Source organism: Adelges cooleyi, unplaced genomic scaffold (genome assembly GCF_023614345.1).
Source record: "Adelges cooleyi isolate 19-005CV unplaced genomic scaffold, UGA_ACOO_1.1 ACOO_flye_CR_arks_rails_tigmint_CR_PRNA_376, whole genome shotgun sequence".
Classification (NCBI taxonomy): Eukaryota; Metazoa; Arthropoda; class Insecta; order Hemiptera; family Adelgidae; genus Adelges; species Adelges cooleyi.
In genome coordinates this window covers 2,142,251-2,164,230 of record NW_026096053.1, presented here as the reverse complement: position 1 = coordinate 2,164,230, position 21,980 = coordinate 2,142,251, and the positions used below count along the sequence as shown (strand labels likewise).

The 21,980-nt window shown below is 32.0% G+C and overlaps 2 protein-coding genes across 5 annotated transcripts in view; one reads left to right on the top strand and one right to left on the bottom strand.

Moving 5' to 3' along the window:
• The first annotated feature begins 5 nt into the window (after positions 1-5).
• Positions 6-3,511, top strand: LOC126840460 (peptidylprolyl isomerase domain and WD repeat-containing protein 1). Its single transcript, XM_050576211.1, has 13 exons — positions 6-319; positions 778-880; positions 947-1,143; positions 1,217-1,304; positions 1,410-1,515; positions 1,600-1,818; positions 1,883-2,001; positions 2,065-2,257; positions 2,362-2,498; positions 2,562-2,659; positions 2,722-2,907; positions 3,065-3,216; positions 3,281-3,511. The coding sequence occupies exons 1-13, from the start codon at positions 202-204 to the stop codon at positions 3,422-3,424; spliced, it is 1,860 nt and encodes a 619-aa protein (XP_050432168.1). The 5' UTR covers positions 6-201; the 3' UTR covers positions 3,425-3,511.
• A 686-nt stretch (positions 3,512-4,197) lies between these two features.
• Positions 4,198-21,980, bottom strand: part of LOC126840930 (receptor-type tyrosine-protein phosphatase kappa) — a 79,855-nt gene continuing 62,072 nt past the window's right edge. For all 4 annotated transcript variants that reach the window (XM_050576954.1, XM_050576955.1, XM_050576956.1 and 1 more), the window contains 13 exons: positions 18,889-18,965; positions 13,777-13,911; positions 12,263-12,400; positions 12,028-12,185; positions 11,815-11,950; positions 11,577-11,726; positions 11,402-11,501; positions 11,259-11,335; positions 10,577-10,708; positions 10,364-10,492; positions 9,781-9,968; positions 9,534-9,669; positions 4,198-6,756 (listed from right to left, as the gene is read on the bottom strand). In XM_050576954.1, coding sequence (XP_050432911.1) covers positions 6,676-6,756; positions 9,534-9,669; positions 9,781-9,968; positions 10,364-10,492; positions 10,577-10,708; positions 11,259-11,335; positions 11,402-11,501; positions 11,577-11,726; positions 11,815-11,950; positions 12,028-12,185; positions 12,263-12,400; positions 13,777-13,911; positions 18,889-18,965 — 1,637 coding nt within the window. In that variant the 3' untranslated portion in view covers positions 4,198-6,675. The remainder of the gene's footprint in view (positions 6,757-9,533; positions 9,670-9,780; positions 9,969-10,363; positions 10,493-10,576; positions 10,709-11,258; positions 11,336-11,401; positions 11,502-11,576; positions 11,727-11,814; positions 11,951-12,027; positions 12,186-12,262; positions 12,401-13,776; positions 13,912-18,888; positions 18,966-21,980) is intronic.

The window sequence follows — 21,980 nt, the reverse complement described above, 5'->3', positions numbered from 1 at the left end:
TAATCTGTTGTTGTAACTTACCGGTATTATTAACTCAAATTTAATATAATAATTTGATTTTAGATTAGTTTTATTAATTTTTATTTATAATGATATGTTGTGTAATACAAGTTAACATTTGACGATTACTGAATTGCAAAAAAAAGTCAATTACATTAATCTTGGCTGTTTGTTTCCATATGTTATATTAGACTTTCAAAAATGTCTGAAAAAAGAGAACACGAAGACGATGAAAATAGTGATAATTCATCAGAAGACGAATGCGTTGGACCAAGTTTATCTGAAGCTGCAGAAGTTGTTGAAAAGAAAAAGAAGAAAAGTAATCATATAAAAATTTTATAAAAACACTAACATGTTTAGTATTTATTATCGTGTAGGTATAATTTAAAATATATTTTACAACATTTTAACAATGTTAAAGGGATCGTCAACTCGAACGACAGATTTCTTCATAATACCTTTTTATATTTGAGAACAACATTTTTCCTATCGATATTGATAAAATAAACTGCCAGCCATTTTTTTTTGTCAAATTATGGATTTATTCGCGCTGGACAAAATACAACACAGTCTGACGACAGTATAATCGTTGTTGACAAAATTATACATAAATAATAAATATCCAATATTTTATACATGCCAATTTTTTTGTTCACCCTAATACTTTAAATGTAAGCACTGCATTTTTGGGTGGTTTTATAAAAATTTTAAATTAAAAAAAAAAACGGTGCTTATTATTGTGTTGATCAGCAGATAATATATTTGTGTTTGTTTCAGTTTTGAAGTACGAAGATTTATACTTAAAAAACTTGCCCTCGTCAGATACATACGAAAAAAGTTATATGCATCGAGATGTCATAACACACATAATATTCACAAAGTATGTGCTTGAGAAACTTTCCCAAGTTTTTGTATTGTTAATCATATTTTTTTAAATTTATTGTAGAACTGATTTTTTGATAACGGCTAGTTGTGATGGTCATGTCAAATTTTGGAAAAAGTCTGAAGAACTGATAGAATTTGTAAAACATTTCCGTAGCCATCTTACACCCATTATAGATTTAACGGATAACTACAACGGCACTCTCATGTGCACCATATCTTCCGATCAGTCAATAAAAGTGTTTGACGTAATTAATTTTGGTATGTACAATAGTTTACGTTTAAGGGTAACTCGTTTTTTTTCAAATGTAACATTTTTTTTTTATTTATACAGACATGATCAACATTATCAAATTGGATTATGTGCCGTTAAGTGCGTGTTGGGTACATGCAAAGGGAGATCCAATTCACACTGTCGCAGTGTAAGTTATACCTATCTTTATTGTGATCAAATATAATATTTGATTGTTATGTGTTATGCCATTTAAACTTTCTTCTAATCATGATAATATATTTTGTTTGTGTAGTAGCAGTTCAACCGAACCAAAAATATTTATATATGACGGCAAAGGTGAAAACGTTCCACTCAAAATACTAGAAAAGATTCATTCCAAACCAGTCAGCTTTATAAAGGTAATTTTATTGAAAATACTTTTATTGATTACTCGGTTGGTATGCAAAATAATAACAAAAAGTATATTGAAAATTCTATTTTAGTTTAATCCAACGTTCTGTGTGGCTGTATCGGCCGACAAAAGTGGTATACTCGAGTACTGGTCAGGACCTAAAACGGATTACCAATTCCCAAAATGTGCAAAGTTTGAATCCAAGCTTGACACTGATCTATTTGAATTTGTAAGGCATAAAACGTATCCGTCGAACTTGTGTTTTTCCAATGACGGGTTAAAATTTGCGACCATGTCACCGGACCGAAAGGTAAAACACAATATTATTGTAATAAAAAAAAAAACAACATCTAGTTATAATTTTTTACGAATAGGTTCGAGTGTTTCATTTTTTGACTGGAAAACTTCATAGAGTTTACGACGAGACTTTAAACAGGTTCAACGAACTTCAGCAAAAAAAACAACAGATTCCCAACATTGAATTTATTCGAAGGTATTACACAATTTTTTTACATGTTTGCACATTTTTATACTGAATTAATTTAATTTATTTTAGAATGGCAATCGAACGAGAATTGGATAAAACTGAAATTTCGCATAGGGCCAATTTGTGTTTTGATGAAAGCGGACATTATCTTTTTTATCCGACCATGTTGGGCGTTAAAGTGGTGAACACATTCAACAATACTTTGGTGAAAATTATCGGCAAGCCAGAGAACCTGCGAGTGTTGAAAATCACCTTGTTTCAAGTCAGTACACTGTGGCGTAAGTTGTGTGAACTGCGTCACGCTAAAAAAATAAAAATACATTTAGATTTTTGTTCTGTTTATTAATGTATTTATTGGTACTTTAGGGCAAAGCTAAGAAAGCTAAAGCTGCTGTTACGTTGGAAATGGAAGCGGCCACCAATCCTACGTTAGAAGGGACGTCGTCAGATCCTACACTGTTTTGTACGGCATACAAAAAGAATAGGTTCTATATGTTCACCAAGTAAGACGACATTATTTATGTAAACCTAACAATTTTATGGAATATGTGACACTTTTTTTGTAGACGTGAACCGGAAGACATAAAAAGTATTGATGCTGATCGCGATGTATTCAATGAGAGACCTTCAAAAGAAGACATTATATCTTCTACTGAAGCTGCATGTAAGTCTTGATTGACATGAAGCCAATATTATTTACCCTATTCATTTAAATATTATTTATAGCAATCCAACGGCTGTACGACACGGCGACCCTTCACACTGTGTACGGAGATATTCAAGTGGCGCTGTTCAAAGAATGTCAAAAAACCGTAGAAAATTTCTGCGTACACAGCAAGAATGGCTACTACAACGGAAATATTTTTCATAGGGTCATTAAAGGATTTATGATACAAACTGGAGATCCTACTGGTAAGTTAAAAACTATCAAGTAAGAATAATATATAAATACGATTTTAGATTAGAACAGAAAATACATCATTGTAAAATCAATATCTTTTCTGCTCCACATCAAAACTATAAGAAACATTGTGGAAGATGTTTTATTAATGTGACAATATTGTTACAGGCACTGGCTTGGGCGGAGAGAGTATTTGGGGAGGCGAATTCGAAGACGAAATCCGGCCACATTTGAAACACGACAGACCATACACCCTGAGCATGGCCAATGCAGGACCCGGTACAAACGGCAGCCAGTTCTTCATCACGCTGATACCAACTGTAAATCATAATATTGTTTGTTTTTGAAAAATATACTAACAACCATTCGTGTTCTCTTTTCCAGCCTTGGTTGGACAATAAACACACAGTTTTCGGACGAGTTACTAAAGGAATGGAAGTGGTCCAAACAATTTGCAGTGCGAAAACGCATCCAAAAACTGATAAGCCACACGACGATATACAAATAATCAACATCAGTTTGAAATGATCAAACCAATATTGTGACATGATTTTTTTTTTTTTATACATCATAACTAATATAATACATTTTTTTCAAATACAACAATGTTTTATTATTTGAAAACAATTTTGGAATCCTAGTTAAACATTTCAATAGAACAAAGTCTACAAATTATACTACTAATTTTTGTCAGTTAAGATGTGTACTTACAATATTATACAATGTACATTACCCTTATTCAATCGAACAAACAAAGTGTAATTTGATAATAGTAATTGTCAACTACATATATTTATATTTTATATATATATATATTGTTAACATATTATATTATTAACATAATTAAAAACCATTAACATATAGGAATAATACGAGTATAAATGTTTACTGACTAGTATACAATGTTGAACGTCGTCTAACGCGGCGTTTTTCACAGATAAACGCTCCGGTTATCTTTTCAGTCTACAAACTTAACATGTTATAGCATGTATCAACTCTAAAGGCACATGCATAATAATAACAATATAATATATATTGTTAAAAATTTAATGCGTAAGTTTTTATTAATTGTCGCACGTTTAAAACAGAAATAAACAATACATGGGCACCTTAACAGATAATAATATCTATAGCAAATTTAAATTAATTAATTATAAGTATACCTACTTAAATATACAATATTTTAACGCTAGAGTAGAATTTTAACTGGTCCATCGCAAATTTTATTATCGTAATTAAAATTTAAATACAATAGTGTAACATTTTAATAACAATAATAAAAAAAAAAAAAAAATGGATATAATAATTATATATAAATAACATTTGTATAAAAATCGAATACAATATTTTACAACTAATACGATTAAACAGGAACCAAAATCGTGTACTCAAACGATGCAAGTGTATTCCGTCCACAGTAGATGTTTACCTTGTTTAGGTGCTTAGGTGATTTTTATTTTATTTTTTAAAAAGACGGATATTGTTAATGTCGGACGGAAAATACTACAACGAAATTACTATCGTCGAGAAAGATTTAGTAAAACCTTTACTCGATTTTATTTACATAAACGATAAAAAAAAATACATTTTGGTTTTTTTTGTCTTACACAAAACCTTCTAAAATTGAGTTTTTCCAAAATGGTACTCTTACACCGCGCCGTACCCTGTATTTTCAAAATTTAACATTAAATATTATTATTATTATTTTTTTTTTTTAATTACCCCGATCAAATATTTTAATTGAACACCGTGATAACAATATAATATTATTTTGTTTTCAAATCGATCAAAACGTATAAAGTAAATATTTATGAAACAAATAAATAAATATTATTTACAAAAAAACCGATTTTCCATACATGGTTTTTCCATTAAAGTCAGTGGCATTGGTAGTGGTCGTGATGTGGGGGGGGGGAGGTTAAGGAGAATTTTATTGTTTTCCTATTTTGGCATAGATATTTTTGATCGTTTGTTTTTGTTTTTTTACCTTGCTTTTGGTACCCTGTTTTAGGATTTCTGAGACAATATTATATTATTTAATTTTTTAATCGACAATCGTATATTTTTATAACAAAGGCGTTCACGTTAACAAGATAATATAATAATATAATCTATTGATTATGACCCGAAGACATTTTACAAATCGTATCTACGCCCGATGCTTTAGACATAGACAACAGGCATAAGATAAATTTAAAACATAAATTTCACTTTTTCTCTTGTAAAATTGTGTAACTGTAAACTACCTACACACTTTTTTCAATCTGTACATTATTTAACAAATGTTCAATTATATTAAAATTAAAATAATTATTATAAATACAAATTGTACTTAGAAATTAATTACAATTTTTTTTTTGTACTAATTTCTAAATAATAATTTCGAATAAATGTGTATTTGAACGAATATAAAAAACAAATAACAGTTGTTTTAAAGAATACCAAGATTTACTAAATGGTATAACTTATAAGTAGTATTAATACAAAATAATAATAAATATACCTTCTTAAGACATTTTCTAAAATTTCTAGATTTGTTTAGTAAAACATGTTTTTATTAGTATCGTAGCATATCTTTCTGTTTTTTTAATTTAATATTAGGTTCTCATTACTTTAAATATTAGTTGAACAATTATTTATTTATTTTAAAAATTATTCAAGTGACGTGATGAGATCCAAAAGGGTACAAGTGACAATTTTCCAATAACAAATTTTTAGAAGACCTTTTTCCATTTAAATATTTTTATTTTATAACTCACTCGAATAAAAAATAATTATTTATTCAACTAATATGGTTTGAAAACTATTCGAATAAAAATTGCCCAATTCTGGTATTGATCTAAACTATTGTAAGTTTGGACACGCAAAACTAGTATGATACTTTGTTGTACCGTCCTGCCTTTGACCGATTGCCTAAAGCACCGGGCGCGCGTGTGATTTGGATAATATCATAACGGACAACAGTTGGGGGCGGCTGATGTGGCGGGGTCAGACCGGTGGAACTCACTACCCAGGATGACGGTGGGTAAGTCTTCGCAACTCTGGTAATCGGACGACGACGACGACGACCACCACTCTGGGTCGCTGGCCCGTCCGCCCGACAAGTCTATGATGACGTCGTCGTCGTAGACGGGCGTCTGGCGTCTGCGGCAAAACATCTCGTGTCGTTTCTCGCGGTTGCTCAAGACGGTCGGGTTGGGCGGACGCTCAATGTGCAGTTCGCCGACCACCTCGCCGGTCTGCGACTGGATCTCGAGCACGTTGCGTCCGTCGACACGGCTCGGGCTCGCTTCAGGACCGGCCGGCGGGCACAACACGTCCACTATGTCAGAGAACGCCACCGACCGCTTCTTGATGACCGGAGTGGGCACGGGCGTGACGGTCACCTTCTCGTTGCGCACGGTTACCGTGAGCGGCCGCTGCCGTTCGGGAGTGGCGTCCACGCTGGTCTGTTGTATGGATTGGTGCAGCAGTCGCGTGCTGTGCGTCTTGAGGTCGAGCCGCAGGTAGAACGGGTTGTACAATCGGTGCACCGGGGCGGGCGCGTCCGGGTCGAGCGACGCCGGCGGAGCGTCTTCGGGCGTCCGGTCGACGGTGAATTGCTTGACGACCACGTACCGGCCCGGGTAAGCGATGGGCGCGGTGGCGTTCTGCGTGCGGTCCGCGTGGCCGCTGTAACCGGACGCCGTGACGCCGCCCACCGTGGGCTGGTCGGGAGTCAGTGGTTGGGCTGCACCTCTACCGAATTGACAGTACCACTGAGCTTCTACCTCGTAATCTCATTTCTTTTCCTTTTGGTCTTTGTTCAGATAGTGCAACACGTAATGCAACACCAAGTCGTAACAATACTTGTACTCGGTCTGAAACAGTTACAAAGTGTCAACATAATTAGTGTTATCCATCAATAACCGCCGACAGTGGCCCTGCCAAAATTAGCCTATCCTTCTCCCTTCCGAGAAAATTGTTACTTTGTAACAAATTTCGGATAAATTTCAATGCGTTGCTAGTTTTCTGTAAAGAAATGATTAAATATGTCTGCTAGGTAAGTTCTGGTTTCGATATAGTCTTAAATGTAAAAAAACACATATTTTGGAAAAAAATCCCTGCGTTCTTAAATCATGCATTCGGTATTATACAATTTGTTAAGTAAAATAGTACTTTCGAAATTTAATACGTTGAATTCGACAAAAATAATGTACCGTTTGAGAGACGACAAGTGTCTTAAATAGTACACAAACGAATATTACCTAGTGAATTAGGATTTTGACGTGAATACGTCAGTGAATTTGGTGTGTTGTACGAAAACATGAAAAAAAGCTCTGACCACAACATAATAGTTTTTTTAGTCGTCATTTTAAAATTTGTTTCCCAAAATAAGTTTCCAAAAACAATATACATAGTTAAACTTATTATTTTTCGAATGTTAATTATATTATTATTGTAGGTAAAGAAAAAAAAAGCCACTTATATATAGTTTTACAGGAATGTTGTTGTGTGTTTTTTTTAACTACCGCGTTTAAGATGAGCATAATAATTTAATGTTAATCATATTATTATGATTCGCCGAGTTTATAATATTATCATCATCATCTTTGGTCGAGATGAATATATTTTATTATTAATTTTCTTTGTAAATAATTTGCATAATATTAATTTTCGTTGATTATAAAAACATTTGTCTGCGAATAAAGCCGCGGTATTAATTAAATTAATTAATTTACAAGGAAAAAATATAATGTATTTAAATTAGTTGGATACAAAATTAACAATGACCGCTAACAAGTAATTTATACGAGAACAGACCGCAAATTGTATAAGTACATAATTTTGATACCCTCGTGCAGAAATGTAAAAGTAATTTGAATGCAAATTGTGTTGTGACCAGACCGTTGCTAATAATTCAAAATGTATTAAAAAAAAATCTGCTATGATAAATTCACCTTGTCGTGCTTAATTTATTCTGTAATATTTTGTCATTCCTCGTAAAACCCCATATTCTCTGTTACATATTTTAGAAAATAATTGTGAACATACAATTTACTATTACTGTGTTTAGTTTTGAAATTGCGTGCTCTTAAATTTAAAAATAACCCAAAAGATAAAACTATTTTATCCTACTCAAATATATAGGCCCACCAAGTAAAAAACGGTTCCGATGGCTTTTGATTTATAATAAGAATTGGTTTGAAAAAAAAAATAGATACTTTAAACATTTGTCATTAATGACTAAATTTTAATAGTCTCATAAAGTATTGGTAAACAAACGTAACTTTTTGATAAATAAAAAAATATAAATTAAATGTTTGTTTTATAACGTTTTGTACTTCGATTTTTTACATAACCTTGACAATTTGTTACACTTACGTGATATTGGCTCTCTAAGCGCATTTATGTAACCATTAAGTATTATTTAATTTTGAAGTAAAACAATTTTTCAAAAAACTATTATTTCGCATTTTATTTAACTAGTTAGAACTGTGTTGGGTGTAATTATTAATTGTATTCATTTTTAATGACTAAAAATATTGGTCGTTCCAAAATCCTGAAACTTTTTATCTGTTAGGCCACATTTATGGGTAAGTATATAGGTATTTTTTTTGCGGTAAAGAACAGGGTTTATTGTTTTAATTCTAATAAAAAAAGCTATAAATATCATTTTTTTAAAAGATATATGAAGATATAGTTACGCTGTAATTCAGTTTCTAAATTAATGTAACTAAAACAGTAATGTCTGTCCTTTTGAAAAAGGTCAGTGGTATTATTTTAGTTTATGACTGCTAATTGGTAGGGTTAAAGGTACATCCGAACCTGGGCAATTGCTATTTAAATATAGAATTGATTGGGCAACATTTGAAATTGTATTTATATAATTTTTAATTGTTATCGAAATTTGTTCAAATAAAATGTATTTTGAAATTAGAAAAATTGTATAGCAAATGCCTGCGTTCAAATTAGTTTAATTAAATTCATAAATAGCAAATAAAAACAATGTTAAGTGCATGTATAACTAATACTAACAAAGACACACGAATGTCCCTAATGTTAGCAATAACTCACATCAACGTTAATCGTTTTTAAGGTGCTCTAGAAATAACTCTTAGTGTATACCGATATTATTTTTAGACAAAAAAAAAAAAACGGTAAGTTATTTCTTCGTCTGTATTTACCCAAAATATAAAATATGAATTCTGAAAAGCGGGGTTTAGGTCGAACTTGTATAGAAGTGTAAAATATATGCTTATATTAAATAAATACTCGCAAAATAATAATAGGTAGGTAAACTCAATTATTAATCGATAAGTCTATAGCATACGAAAACACCGTTTTAAGTAAAATATATTAAAATTCTAAACAACTTTATTTTTCTGGAAAACATTCAACTAGAACTCCTGAAGAACGTTATATTGATGTATTTTAAAATTGTTTTTTTGTGTGTCTGGTAGTAAATCTTTAAACTCTAAATAAGCAAAAATTGAAACAGTCTCGGTAATAATTTTTAAGTGAACAAAGCTACAAAGCTACAAAGCTAGGATTTATTAGTGTCACCGTTATGAATAATTATTCGTCATCGTGTTTTTCTTTTTCTAAACGTTTCTTAAATATTTGCCGATCAAACACGAGGAACGACTTTGCTTACCATGTTCTCTATGAGCTGTGGCCGATGTCGTCTGACTGTCTTTACCGCTTGGAAAACGTCCACTTCGCCGTGCTGGATGACTTGCTCGATGCAAGCGTTGGCTGAACAGTACACACCGCATCTGCCCCTACCGTCACTTTAAGAATAAAAAAGCAAATATACATTTTCATCAGTTAACGCCGCCAAAGAGATCGTCTAATGTGTAAAAAAAGTCTGTATCTGAGAGTTGAAAAAAATAATGTCATACTGAGACACTACGACGACGGGCCCGTAATCGATCCGCTGTCTCCACCTTTCCACCATGTTCATGAGCTCGACAAGGGAATTGGTGGATGTCGGAACCCTGTGGCCCATCGGCCAACAAGTGAGCTGAAACAGTTGGACGGTCCTCGGTGGAGCTTTGACGCCTGCCATCAATTCAGTGAGCGATACGATCTGTAAAGATTTGGATCATTAATCGTAAAAGTAAGGACATCTAGGACTAGGGATAGGCTTGGAGCAGAGGCTGCTTGTTCACCAGACCACCAAACATTTTCAAAGATAACTTCATAATAACAGAGATTGCACCTAAAGATTGCTGCTACGCATTGATTAGCAGCATTTTATTTAATGTTAATAGTGGGGATTGTCCGCCGTATCATAATTATAATATAGATGCCGATCAAACTGTAACAATATTATCAGTAATTTTCAAAAATGCGGTTCAACCCTCTAACTTGGGAAGTCACGGTTTTTCGATTTCACTTGGAAACGGTAATCGAGATTGTGTATTCTATTTAACTAATGAACCTGTAAATGCGCGCTGTTATATTCTACTGATCGCCACAAACCTTCTTATTGATTCGGAACAACCAAGTTTTTATGTTGGCGTAGTGATTGTGAGATATGTGGTCGATGGTGAACACCGGTCCGTATTTCTTGGAATGTCTGCCCTCTGGCCAAAACGGAGGGTATTGTTGCTGTAATATTAGAATGAAATTATTATGTTTTTACATTTGATTTCTGGTCGACTATTTGACACGTGTTATTCGCTGTAAACTCACAGAGTCTCTGGGAGGAAGGCAGAGAACCACAACGGCGGAGCACTCGTAGTCGTAGACGAGCGACCAGAAATCGCCAGGCGTGTGTTTGATCGGCCATTCCGTGACTATGTACTCTCTCGGCTTGGTATAACCCTGCAGTCATACACACAAGTACATAACAGTTTAAACAACATAATATACTTGGGTATGTTGTAACCGTAGTCTGGTCAACATTGCCAGTAAAACCCATATTAACCGTTTTGTCCGTTACAACTAAAACCTAAATATAATTGTAGGTACGTTTGAAGTTTCCCTTTTATGTGTTCTGTGTTGAGGTACAAAACCCGGTAAAACGAAAACTCTTAGTTAAATCCCCGATTCGAATAGTTAAGTTTTTCATTAAAAAACATAAACATTTGTTTTTTTCTAAAGCGAAATTTCTACTAATAATTAAATAAAATGCTGTTTTTGAAATTCGGAAAAATGTCAAAATGCCCAAACCCAAAGATAATAAATTTTATTGACGAGTGAAATAAATACTAAAATCATTGCAATTGACTATTTTTGTTGGAAACATAGACATTGATGAGGTAAGACCTTAAAGTCACACAAATATAACGACTAATACGGTTTCTTTACCGAAACCGGTAATAAAAGTGATTTATTGTAACAGAAAACTTGTTCACTACTACTAAATACTCACGTCGACGAAAACCGCGTTAATGTAATCGGTAAACGTGTTGCCTTGGAACGAAGTCAAGTATGGTCGAAAATTATCGGCTGAAAACAATTAAAGGACAACTTAAAAATCAGTACTGAAATTGATCGACGTCTATTGAGTCTTACGAGGGACGATCAGGACGTCTCGGTTTTTCTCTCGGTTGTCTCCACGATGCCCGCCGGCACAATCGCCTATGGTAAATCTGGGAGTCATTTTGCAGATTTGCTAACGACAAACCATAATATTAAACGTTTAAACGGCACCGACGTAGTTTAATGTATACTTCGTGAAACTATTTACCTGGTATTCCCTCTGGTACTCGTTGAGTTTGGTCTCGGGATCCTTCATGGATTTTTGTTTTAGCTTCTGCGATAGTTCCTTGACGGGAAACCACGAGAACCCGCACAGCACAAACTCTTCCACAGTGTCGTATATGAACTTGTATTGATTCTGAACAAATTCAAAGTTCGTGTTTGACTTAAGTACGAACGTGTTTGCATTAGCTGTACTGGCTTTTTTTTTTGTTTGTTTTATTTACCAAAGTTTCGACCATTCCCTTCCTCGATTGTCTTAGAGTTTTCAAGTAGCCGAATACATCGTAGCAGTCTTCCTCCTCGGCGAGTTCTAGATTGGCGTCGATCGACAAATACACACCCGAACGACCACCTCCGTCACTGATTTTGGCGGCAATTTAAAAAATGGATTTTTTTAAATTATTTACCTACCAAAATATATTTACCCAGTCACTTACTTGCAATGCACCACTATGGGACTGTCGTGCTGCAGCCTGGTGCCGACCACGGCCCTCATTCTTCGCCTGAACTCGAGTATGGCGTTAGAAAAAGGGCAAGTGTGACAAGGCCATTCGGTGTAATGGAACTGCAACAGAGTCCGTGTCTTCTCTTCGTTCTGCTCGAGTTACAAAAATAAAATAAAAAGCCATACATGTGAAACGGCCAGGTAAATATATAAATTGCAGTCATTACGGTTCCTTGTTTTTTCACCACTTGAATGGTCCTTATGTGGAAATTAGCTAATTCTTCTTCGTGCAACACGGATATGTTGAGATCGCCATAGTTCTCGCTTTTTACCTTGGCTGACGGCCAATACTGTATACACATCACCTGTTTAGAGTAAAAAACCACCCGTGAGCATAATTCGTACATTTGAATTTGTTTGTTGAAAATGTACTGTTATGTCTCGCAACTTAATGCCATTATATTTACATTTATTTTAGTGAATCCTCATCTACTGTTATCCAAATCTTACTTTTAACAGTAATTAAAGGTTATGTCTGTAACAACTGTGAATAAGTGAGTAAGTCGAATTTTGATCAAAATTGACTAAGTACGCTAGGATGTAGCCCGAGGCATCTAGCACACCTTGAATAAATGTCTAACTCGTTGGACCAACAAGAAACCCTTGAGAGAAATGTCAGTTATTGGCTTATGGCAGCTCAAAGTTTAAAATTGCTCTCTTGGAAAATCACTGAAATCGACTTACTCACTTATTCACAGTTGTTACAGATATGTTGACGAATTTTATCATAATTAGAAATCAAACGATGTGTCAAATTCTACAGGGTGATAACTTTATCGTGAACCACTCAATATATCATAGACATAAAATATAAGAAATTAATTTTAGCTCCGATGCGGAGCTGAGAAGGTATTGTTTTTACAATGATGTGTTTTTATTTTTGTGTCTGGACCCACGATATCTCGTATACTGCTGAACCGATTTCCGATTTCTGAACCCTTATCGTATCCACCCGGCATAAGACTAAATATTATATTTTAAGTACATTATTGCTGGTCCCACGATATCTTTTAAACCGCTATAACTGGTTTGAACATACTATCCACAGAGTCGCATCGAAGCGTTTATTTAAAAGTGATTTTATCACTTTCAGTTATAATAAAATCTGTAGACCTGTGACCTCTCCGTCCCCACTGGCTTTTTTTTTTTAAAATTGTTTTTTTACAATGTGATCTCAATTTTCACTATTTTGTTTGTATTTACCCCCCCCCCCTCCCTCCCTACTAACTTAGTGTTTTTGATAGAAACTTTTGTAACTTAAATAACGCATACATTTCATTAACTTAACCTTCTTATTTCCCTTCTTCCGCGAGTTGCCATCGCGGCTAAGAGAAACACAACTAGCACTCGTCGTTAATCCGTTACTCGGAGTTTTATTAACTTTAAGTCTAACATTCAAAGTACAACCGCAAGATTTTATAACTATCGAAAATCCCATTTTGCTTTTTTACGTCGTATTTTTAAAGAGTTCTGTGAATATAAAAGGATGGTTAAAGGTTGACAATTCTTGTGATGAGGTTAGTTTTCCAAGTCATCAAGATCATTCATTAATTATTCAGTATTCTTAGAGATCAGATTTCAAAGAAACGGTAAAAATGTTTTAGATAAGTCCGATACCTGAAACTTATGCATTATTTTGTGAGACATACTGTACAACAACAATATTCTTAATTGTCGAGACCTTAATAAAATCGAACGTTTTCGTCAACATGACTATGCAGCAAGCGTTTTCCTGCCATATCATTCGCCAAAAGTCATTGACCGTGTTCTCGGTCGGCCCCTGGGTCACTATGTACGCGTTAGGTTTCAGCAGACTCTGTAAACAATACATAACTGACATTAATTGAATATTATGTATATATATATATATATATATATATATATAATCCGTGCACTTTAATAGTGTTTACCCAATATTACTACGGTAAAATAATATTATGTAAAAAAAACGTTGCGTGGGCTGGGCAGCCCTGAAAATTATTTTTTGCATATTATACTCCGAAATTCAACATTTCGTGTACGGCTAATGCAATCATCGAGTATAGGACAGGGAAAAGTTGCCTACGATCTAGGTTAATTGCCTAGGAAATCAACACAACAATTTTCGCTGATATTTCGAATTTACCCCCAAATTGATTGTAAAAACTATAAAAGGAGATTAGTACAATTTAAGCCATGCAAGTGTAGGTTGGTTTGCATTTTGCATACTCCAATACTTCAAATTTATGAATTATTGTACAACTATCCTTTAACTTTTAATCATAACTCTATAAGATGTACCGTTCATTCCAAAATATAAATTGTAAGTCATTATCATTAATTTAGTATAGTATAGATTAGGGTGACCATTTTTATATAAAAAAAAACGGGACTAACAATATTTAATTATATATTTAATTATAATATTTAATATTTAATTATTTAAAATATTTTTTTAAAAAATATTTTTAAAATAGGTAAATAATAGATAAGATATCTGTACTTGTTTGCATTGCGTTATGCAGAATATGAGCTGCACAACCAATTCCACAAATATTGGTTTTTTAAATTGTCGTTTAAAATCGTAAAAACATTTTTTGTTCCTTTCCTTGCAGCACCCTCAGAATTGGTATTACAATTATCCCCGCTAAATGCAATAATTTTGTGAGATCATTCATGTTTTGTTCTTCTGAGGAGTAGGCACCGTTTCACTGTCGCGAGTATTCTGAGCGCAGCGTCGCTTATTTCTTGTCGGTATTATATGGCCGTAGTTGCAACCGTGTTTTCTCGACCAAGTGGTCTTAGTAGTTATCTTTGTTTTTCCATTTTTAATTTTTATGGCTCTTTTTGCTTTTCCCTTTTTATACCTGGGATCTTTATTTATTTCGTCAACAGTTGTTTTTATTGTTTGGCATTGATCGGTTGGTTTGATTTGTTTGTTTCTTTTTTCCTGTCGAACAATTGCTTTCCGTGTATTGCTAATGTTATCCGTAGCTGTTTTCAACAATAGGACGATTAATCTTTATTGCATACTGTTATAAATCAATTGTTAAATACTAAATGAGTGATAACGCATCCCTGTGTTTGAAATTGAATTCATAACAGTTATGTTCGGATAATCCCTATCAACAATAAAAATAAACGAGTGAGCAGGAAAAAAATATTTGCTCGTTTATTCATTCGGAGCAATGTGAAACTATTAATTACAAATGTCCCCCGAAATTGTGCCAATGACAATGACAAGAATATTTCATCGGAAAATCTAGTTATCGACATGAGCAGTTAAATGCATATTTCATACAAATAATAATAATGTGCTTTAAACCCGCCGCTTCGAAAAGTTGTGGAATAAGCGTTTAACAATTTGAGTCTGTCACTCGACGGCATACGTCTTCCCCGTTTTCGGATCTATTTTATATTATAATTACTTGGGTAGGAATAATAATATGTTCTTTATATAGGACCGCTGTCGTCATCAGCATAACTGAAATCGTGATGTCGACTAATTGAATAGGTACGTGGCAGGGTCGCAGTTTGTTGACACGGACGGGTCCGAGTAGGGGTTTTAATTTAAGACGTCCCTTTAGTGATATTATACAATACCAACACAGACAAACATTGTTATGGCACGTGATGTTTGCTTACAACGGGTGTCAGTTAATTATAACTTTTTTGCTTATTCCAAACCGGCCAAAAATCGATTTCATGTTTGTCAATGGTTTTCTTAATATAATGGTAGTATTCCGGCCGGATTGTAATACAAATTATTCAATATACGGGCATTGATTAATGATTATACAATTTTTTATAAGGGCTATTACATGCGAAATGAATTCAACAATTTTACTTCTTCTTCTTCTTCTTCTTCCGGCCTTCATAACTCTCCAAGAGTTTTTGCCGCCATCACTAAATCACCCCACTTATCTCGATCCTGCACGATCTCCCTCCAATTCTGTGCTCCAAGGTCCTCCAAATCTTTTTCCACGACATCCATCCATCTTTTCCGAGGACGACCCCGTGGCCTTCTTCCTTCCGGCTTCCAATTTAATACTACCTTGGTTAATGCATCTGTGTTACGCTGCATAACATGTCCTAGCCATTTTATCCTTTGACTCTTTATGAATCCATTAATTGTAACTATATTTAGTTCTTCCTTTAATTCTTGGTTGAACTTCCTGCGCCATTGACCGGTCCTCGGATCCCTGATCGGACCACATATTCTTCTCCATATCTTATTTTCAAAAGTCCTCAGTCTTCGCTGTGTTACACTTGTAGTAGTCCATACTTCACATCCATATGTTAGTATCGGCCTTATTATTGATGTATAAACAATTTACACTTGAATTTTTTCATAACTGGATACGTTTTATTATAAACACTAAACAAAGTATAATTGCACAATTTTGGATCGCTAAGCGTTTTTTGCTTATGTATTATACATTATTTAGACTCATAGCTAAGAATTACAGTAAAACTATCTTCAAATTGTTTGTTACAGTTCTAAAAGATTAAATATTATTTTTCAATCATAATATACATCTTAAGATAATACCTTTAAGTTGGTATGCAACATGTTCAATTATTCATACAGTTCAATTATTTTCATATTATAATCACTGTTTTTTCACATTAAAAAATGTCGCACAAGTCATATATAACTCAGTGGCGTATTTGTGCTTTTTTCGGAAGGGGTGTCTTGATATTATTTAATAAACAATTTTGGGTAATAAATAATCACATACTACAACCCTAAAATTGTACAATATCTCCCCTGCCCCTATACACCACTGTAGTCTATAATACTTTCAAATTAAAATGAAGGGCTGCGGGGAAAAAATATCAATGTCAATTTTTTAACATTCTGAGAAAATCATATTTTTAATTTCAAAACGTAATATATTTTGCATGTATGCCTAAACTTCCGGCGGTCGTTACCCTCGACTAATTTGTTTTTTCCCCTGGTTGGAGCGCATAAAAGATACAATACATCAATGCAAATAATTAGGTACCAAAATCTCATTTTCAAAAAAAATTGACATTGATCTTCTTTCCCCGCAGCCCATAAAATATATAAATGACGTTACCGTCAACATTTTGCGATGACAAATGCTCGAGTCAAATAAAAAAAAAAAAACTATTTACAGAGATTTTGTTATCAAAAATTAATTAACTTATTTCGTTGTTTATTCACTAGTTTTTTCTCAAAACTGTCAAATCGTTTTTTACATTTTATTACTGCTTGTCTTTATTAACAACTCTGATTTTCTTCTTGCTTTAAATACTTATTTTTTTCACTATAAATCAATCCAGAGTATTGTCCTATTATACTATATAAAATGAAATAAAACTTGCAAGAAACTATAAGCCTAAACATATTGTTCGTAATAATCCCTAATTATTTATCAAACTTGTTTAAAATTATGATCTGTATTCTGTAGTATAAATGCTAAAAGTTTTAACCACACGCACTTTGTTAGATCGCAAGAAGTTTTAAAGGAGTTTAGTTTTGTAAGTGAATGTAGGTAAGTATTTTAAAATTAACACGAACAAACTTCTTATTTCTTAGTTTATATACAATACAAGAGAAAATTAGTGTTTCGAACGTTAACGATAGAATAATATTATTATGGAAAATATTTTACTTAGATTCATCCAAACTGTGTTTTAATTGGTATTAATATAGAACAATATCATAAGAATAAGGGTTAAATTATAAAAAAATTTATTTCAGTATTTTATAATAAATTGTTATATTTATAATAGTGTTATATTTGAGGTAATACTCGATTAGAATATTGTAAATTAATGTCTGTACAATTTTTTTTATTAATTTATGACAAATATTTATTGTTTAATAAGAATGCTTCGTGAAATATTTAATTAGCGGTAGGTAGACATAATATTGAAGTTAATAAGCCACAGAGAAGTTTAAATTAATGAAGTCTACTAAGTAACGGAAAAAGAAACCCATTTGATTTTTTCTTCACGGCTCTGAGGAAATTTTGTTTAATTCAATGCCAATTTATTAATGTATGGCCAATCTCCATTTTCAAATACTATGAACTTTTCGCACGAATTCTTTTTTAAGATACATAGCGATAACGCTCTTATTTGAATGCACCCATGTACATATTTTGCATACTCTATGCGCCTTACAACTTGGAGCTGTATACATTTCCTCTTGCTTGATTTGTAAAAGCAAATATTTCTAAGGAATTGTATTTATATTTTTTTGTTGTTGTCAAAATAAAAAAACGCAAATCTATCTCGACTCTTAATTTAAAAAGTTAATTGAGAAAAAAAGTAGTGTATTCGGATTTTATTGTTGACATTTTGCAATGCTTGTGCATTTCTTTGTGCCAAAACAATTAAGTTCGATTTATTATAATCGTTTAATGTTCATATAGCTTTTCGTCGAGAGTAGTTATAATAGTAAAATAGAACCAAAGCTGTTAGAAGTTTAAGTATTCGGTCCATTGGAATTTGTAACAGTTTAAATAAAAATTGTATTGTGGTAAAAAAAAACCTGAGGTTTGTTATTAGAAAGTCGGTAATTCGGTGCTGTTCACGAGCAATCTTTTTTAATTAAAACTGCCTATAATAAAAAAGAGCCGAGTGGGGATTAATTAAAGGAGACGAGATCAAAGAAAAAATAATGGTATACAAAATACAATAACAACGCACATGGTATAATTATTATTAATTTGTTGGTGGTTCGATAAGCCGCATTGTTTGTACACCGAGAATAACATATTAATCGTACTTAAACGGTGAACGTTTACATATATAAAGACATTTTTTAGTGTATACTCACGTCTACGTATGACGCGTTGATATAATCCGAGTCGGGCACGTCGGGTAATTGGTTTAAAACAACTCTGTTGTAGTCGTCTGAAACAAAATACAAAATAATTAATTTGTTTTCCAATTATGAGCTCAACGAATCGATCAACCACCAACGTGTTGGCAGTTCTTTCATTAATTATTTACGCATAAACGAGAAAAAAAAAGTAAACAATTTTGCATTTGAAATAAAAATATAATCAGTTATCGTTTAGATTTGATAATGTATTGTTACAAACAAATAAATAAAAAAAAAAGGTTAGGTTACTCAGAACCTTTTTTGTTTTTAATCTATTTTTTTTTATTCACTAATAGACTTTGAGGTTCGCATGGAGACAAAACATTCGGTGAATAAAAAAACGTCAACCGGGTTTAACCGTTACACGATACATATTTTGAAATTAAGCCTGGGGGTTTAGCGGTAAAAGCGAGATTCTGCCCGACATAAAACAAATACTAACAAAACAATACAATGTAATGCCTTTGTAATTTGAAACTAAAATTTTACCGCGCAGATCCGTATGAATTTACGGTATTTCGTATGTATATGATCAAACTGGGTGTGAGTATTTATAGCAACGATTTTTTTTAGATAAATCCAAATATCGCACAACAAGAGTACAAATATTTTTGTAAGTGGGTTAGCGACTCAGGTGTTTCTAGTTGATGTATACAATATTGTATCAATCATTTTTTAGTTTATAAAAGTTACACAATATTTCACTTTTTCCATTTGGGTTAAAACGTTAGTAATAAAAATATTTATTATTTATACAAAAATGGTTTTATTTTTTTCAAATGAAAATAATGCATGAAATAACATAAATATATTATACTTAGGATTTTTATTTTTTTGCTAAAAAAAAATATTTTCTATAAGTGTTTGGTATATATATAATATATGTATATTATTATATGTGGAACAACGTGATTACTTTAATAAAAATTAAAATCGAAAACCTTAGAACAAAGGTTAGGTTTAAATTATATAATAAAACCATTTTTTTAGTGCTTAAAATGTAATAAAATAATGGTTTTTGTACTTATACATTTAAATACAACTAAATCATTCCAATCAATGTCGGTTGTTCATCGATAAAACATTTTAACGTCTCCAAACAATAATATTATTGTAAATCAGATTGCACACTGAATACGTTGAGTTCTAAACATTGTATATTTTGGCTTCTGAAAGTTGAAACTCTTATTGATATAATTAACATGACATTAAAAAAACACTGGTAATTTATATGTCACACACAGCAGTTAGAAAATGATAATATTTTTAAAATGTTTTTAAGTGATGAAAACAATTTTTTTTAAAACTAATAAAATTACATACATGTTGATTTTTTGTTTTACAATTAATGAATTTTTCAAAAATGTCAAGTTGTTATTTGTTTTTAACGGTTGGAGAATATATTGTATCATATTACTTCAAACAAATGTTTGTACAATTTCATGAAAATAAATGTTTATTGAATACTTGTTCATAGAAAATTTGAGATCCAAGTATTTCAAACCATTTTTTAAAATCAATATTAAAATAAATTATAAATTTGTACTATGTTATGGTATCTGTTATTGTATTTTAATTCTTGGATTTTTGTTTCATAATTTTCAAATTTAAAACAGTTTTAACTATTTTTTGTGTTGTCTAATATATATATATTAGACTTTGAATTTCATTAAAACAAAAAAACATGTACCTACTATTTGAATAATTTTAATGTTATTATTCAATACAGTAGTATTGCTTTGTTCATTAATAAACAATAAACATTAAATAATAAATCATTATTTAAACATGTATTTGGAATTTTGGAAATTAAATATGCTGCCAGTTATATGAATATTTTTTTGTTGCACAACTTGATTGTTTGTGTAATAATATAATATGCGTTCATTCGGTGTACTCGTAGTAGGTGGTGTTTTTGTCAGATGTGCAGTAAAATGCACAACGGAATCGTATAATTAAAATATGATGAGGGATTAATTTTAAATCCACTGATTCCACAGGAGTTATGTGTAATACGCATTTATCAACTAAGCCATACTATATAAATTGTTAAGTCGTAGAATATTATTATTCATCCTACAGTAGTAATTTCAAATAGTATTGAAAGTGTCAAAAAAAATAATGATATGATAAATATATTATTTTTTGTTTGTATACTTTTCTTTAGTGGACATTTTTAAGTGGAAAAGTATTGTAAATCGAAAAGTCAATATCTAAATTTATGTTTTTCGGATTGATGAAATCAAATTTTTTCTGGCACCAAATGTTTTGTGGCAACCAATTCTATTACATAGTTGGGCAGTTAAAAAAAAAGGAAATGTCTGTAAGAATTCAAAAAGTTGTTGACGGCTCATCTTTTGAAAAAGTCAAAGTAAAAGAAATTCAAGTTTTACAAGTTGATGGAAATCTTGTGTTATTTCATATATTTAAGAGTTATATCAATATATTAGATTTATTTTACTAAACATTCAAAATCTGCTTTTAAAAAACTACTTATCATACAACACCCTGTGTTACTTGAGTATGTGAGTTCTAGTATCCACGTACCACTTTTAAATTATTGTTAAATCGTTTTGCCAAAAATTCAATTATTCTCTCTGTAGTGTCTTTTTTTTTTAATACTCTTAGCTTTTGGCTTTACTATACATAGCGATTTACATAAATACCTATAATATTAGCATATGAATATTGAATGATATGTTCCATTCCGTCGTCCTCTGTGGTTATTACTTATTTGCATTAGTGGCCGCTGTTAGTAATTGTAAATAACTAACAACCGTTAATGCAGTATTTCAAACTGATTACAGCAGTTTGAAACCGGATGTCTAATTGATACTTACCTTTAGATTTTTAGATTTCATCAATTTACCTCTCAGTTTGGTTATACAAATATATTTTTTTTCGTACTAAATTCCCAATTAGACATATGTCTATTAAAATTTAACATTTTCAAGTGTAAGAAACCGTAGGATCTATCTTTTTATTTTTTTGAGTATCCGGACTCCCAATGCTACAATAAATAAATACACGTAAAAAATATGTAT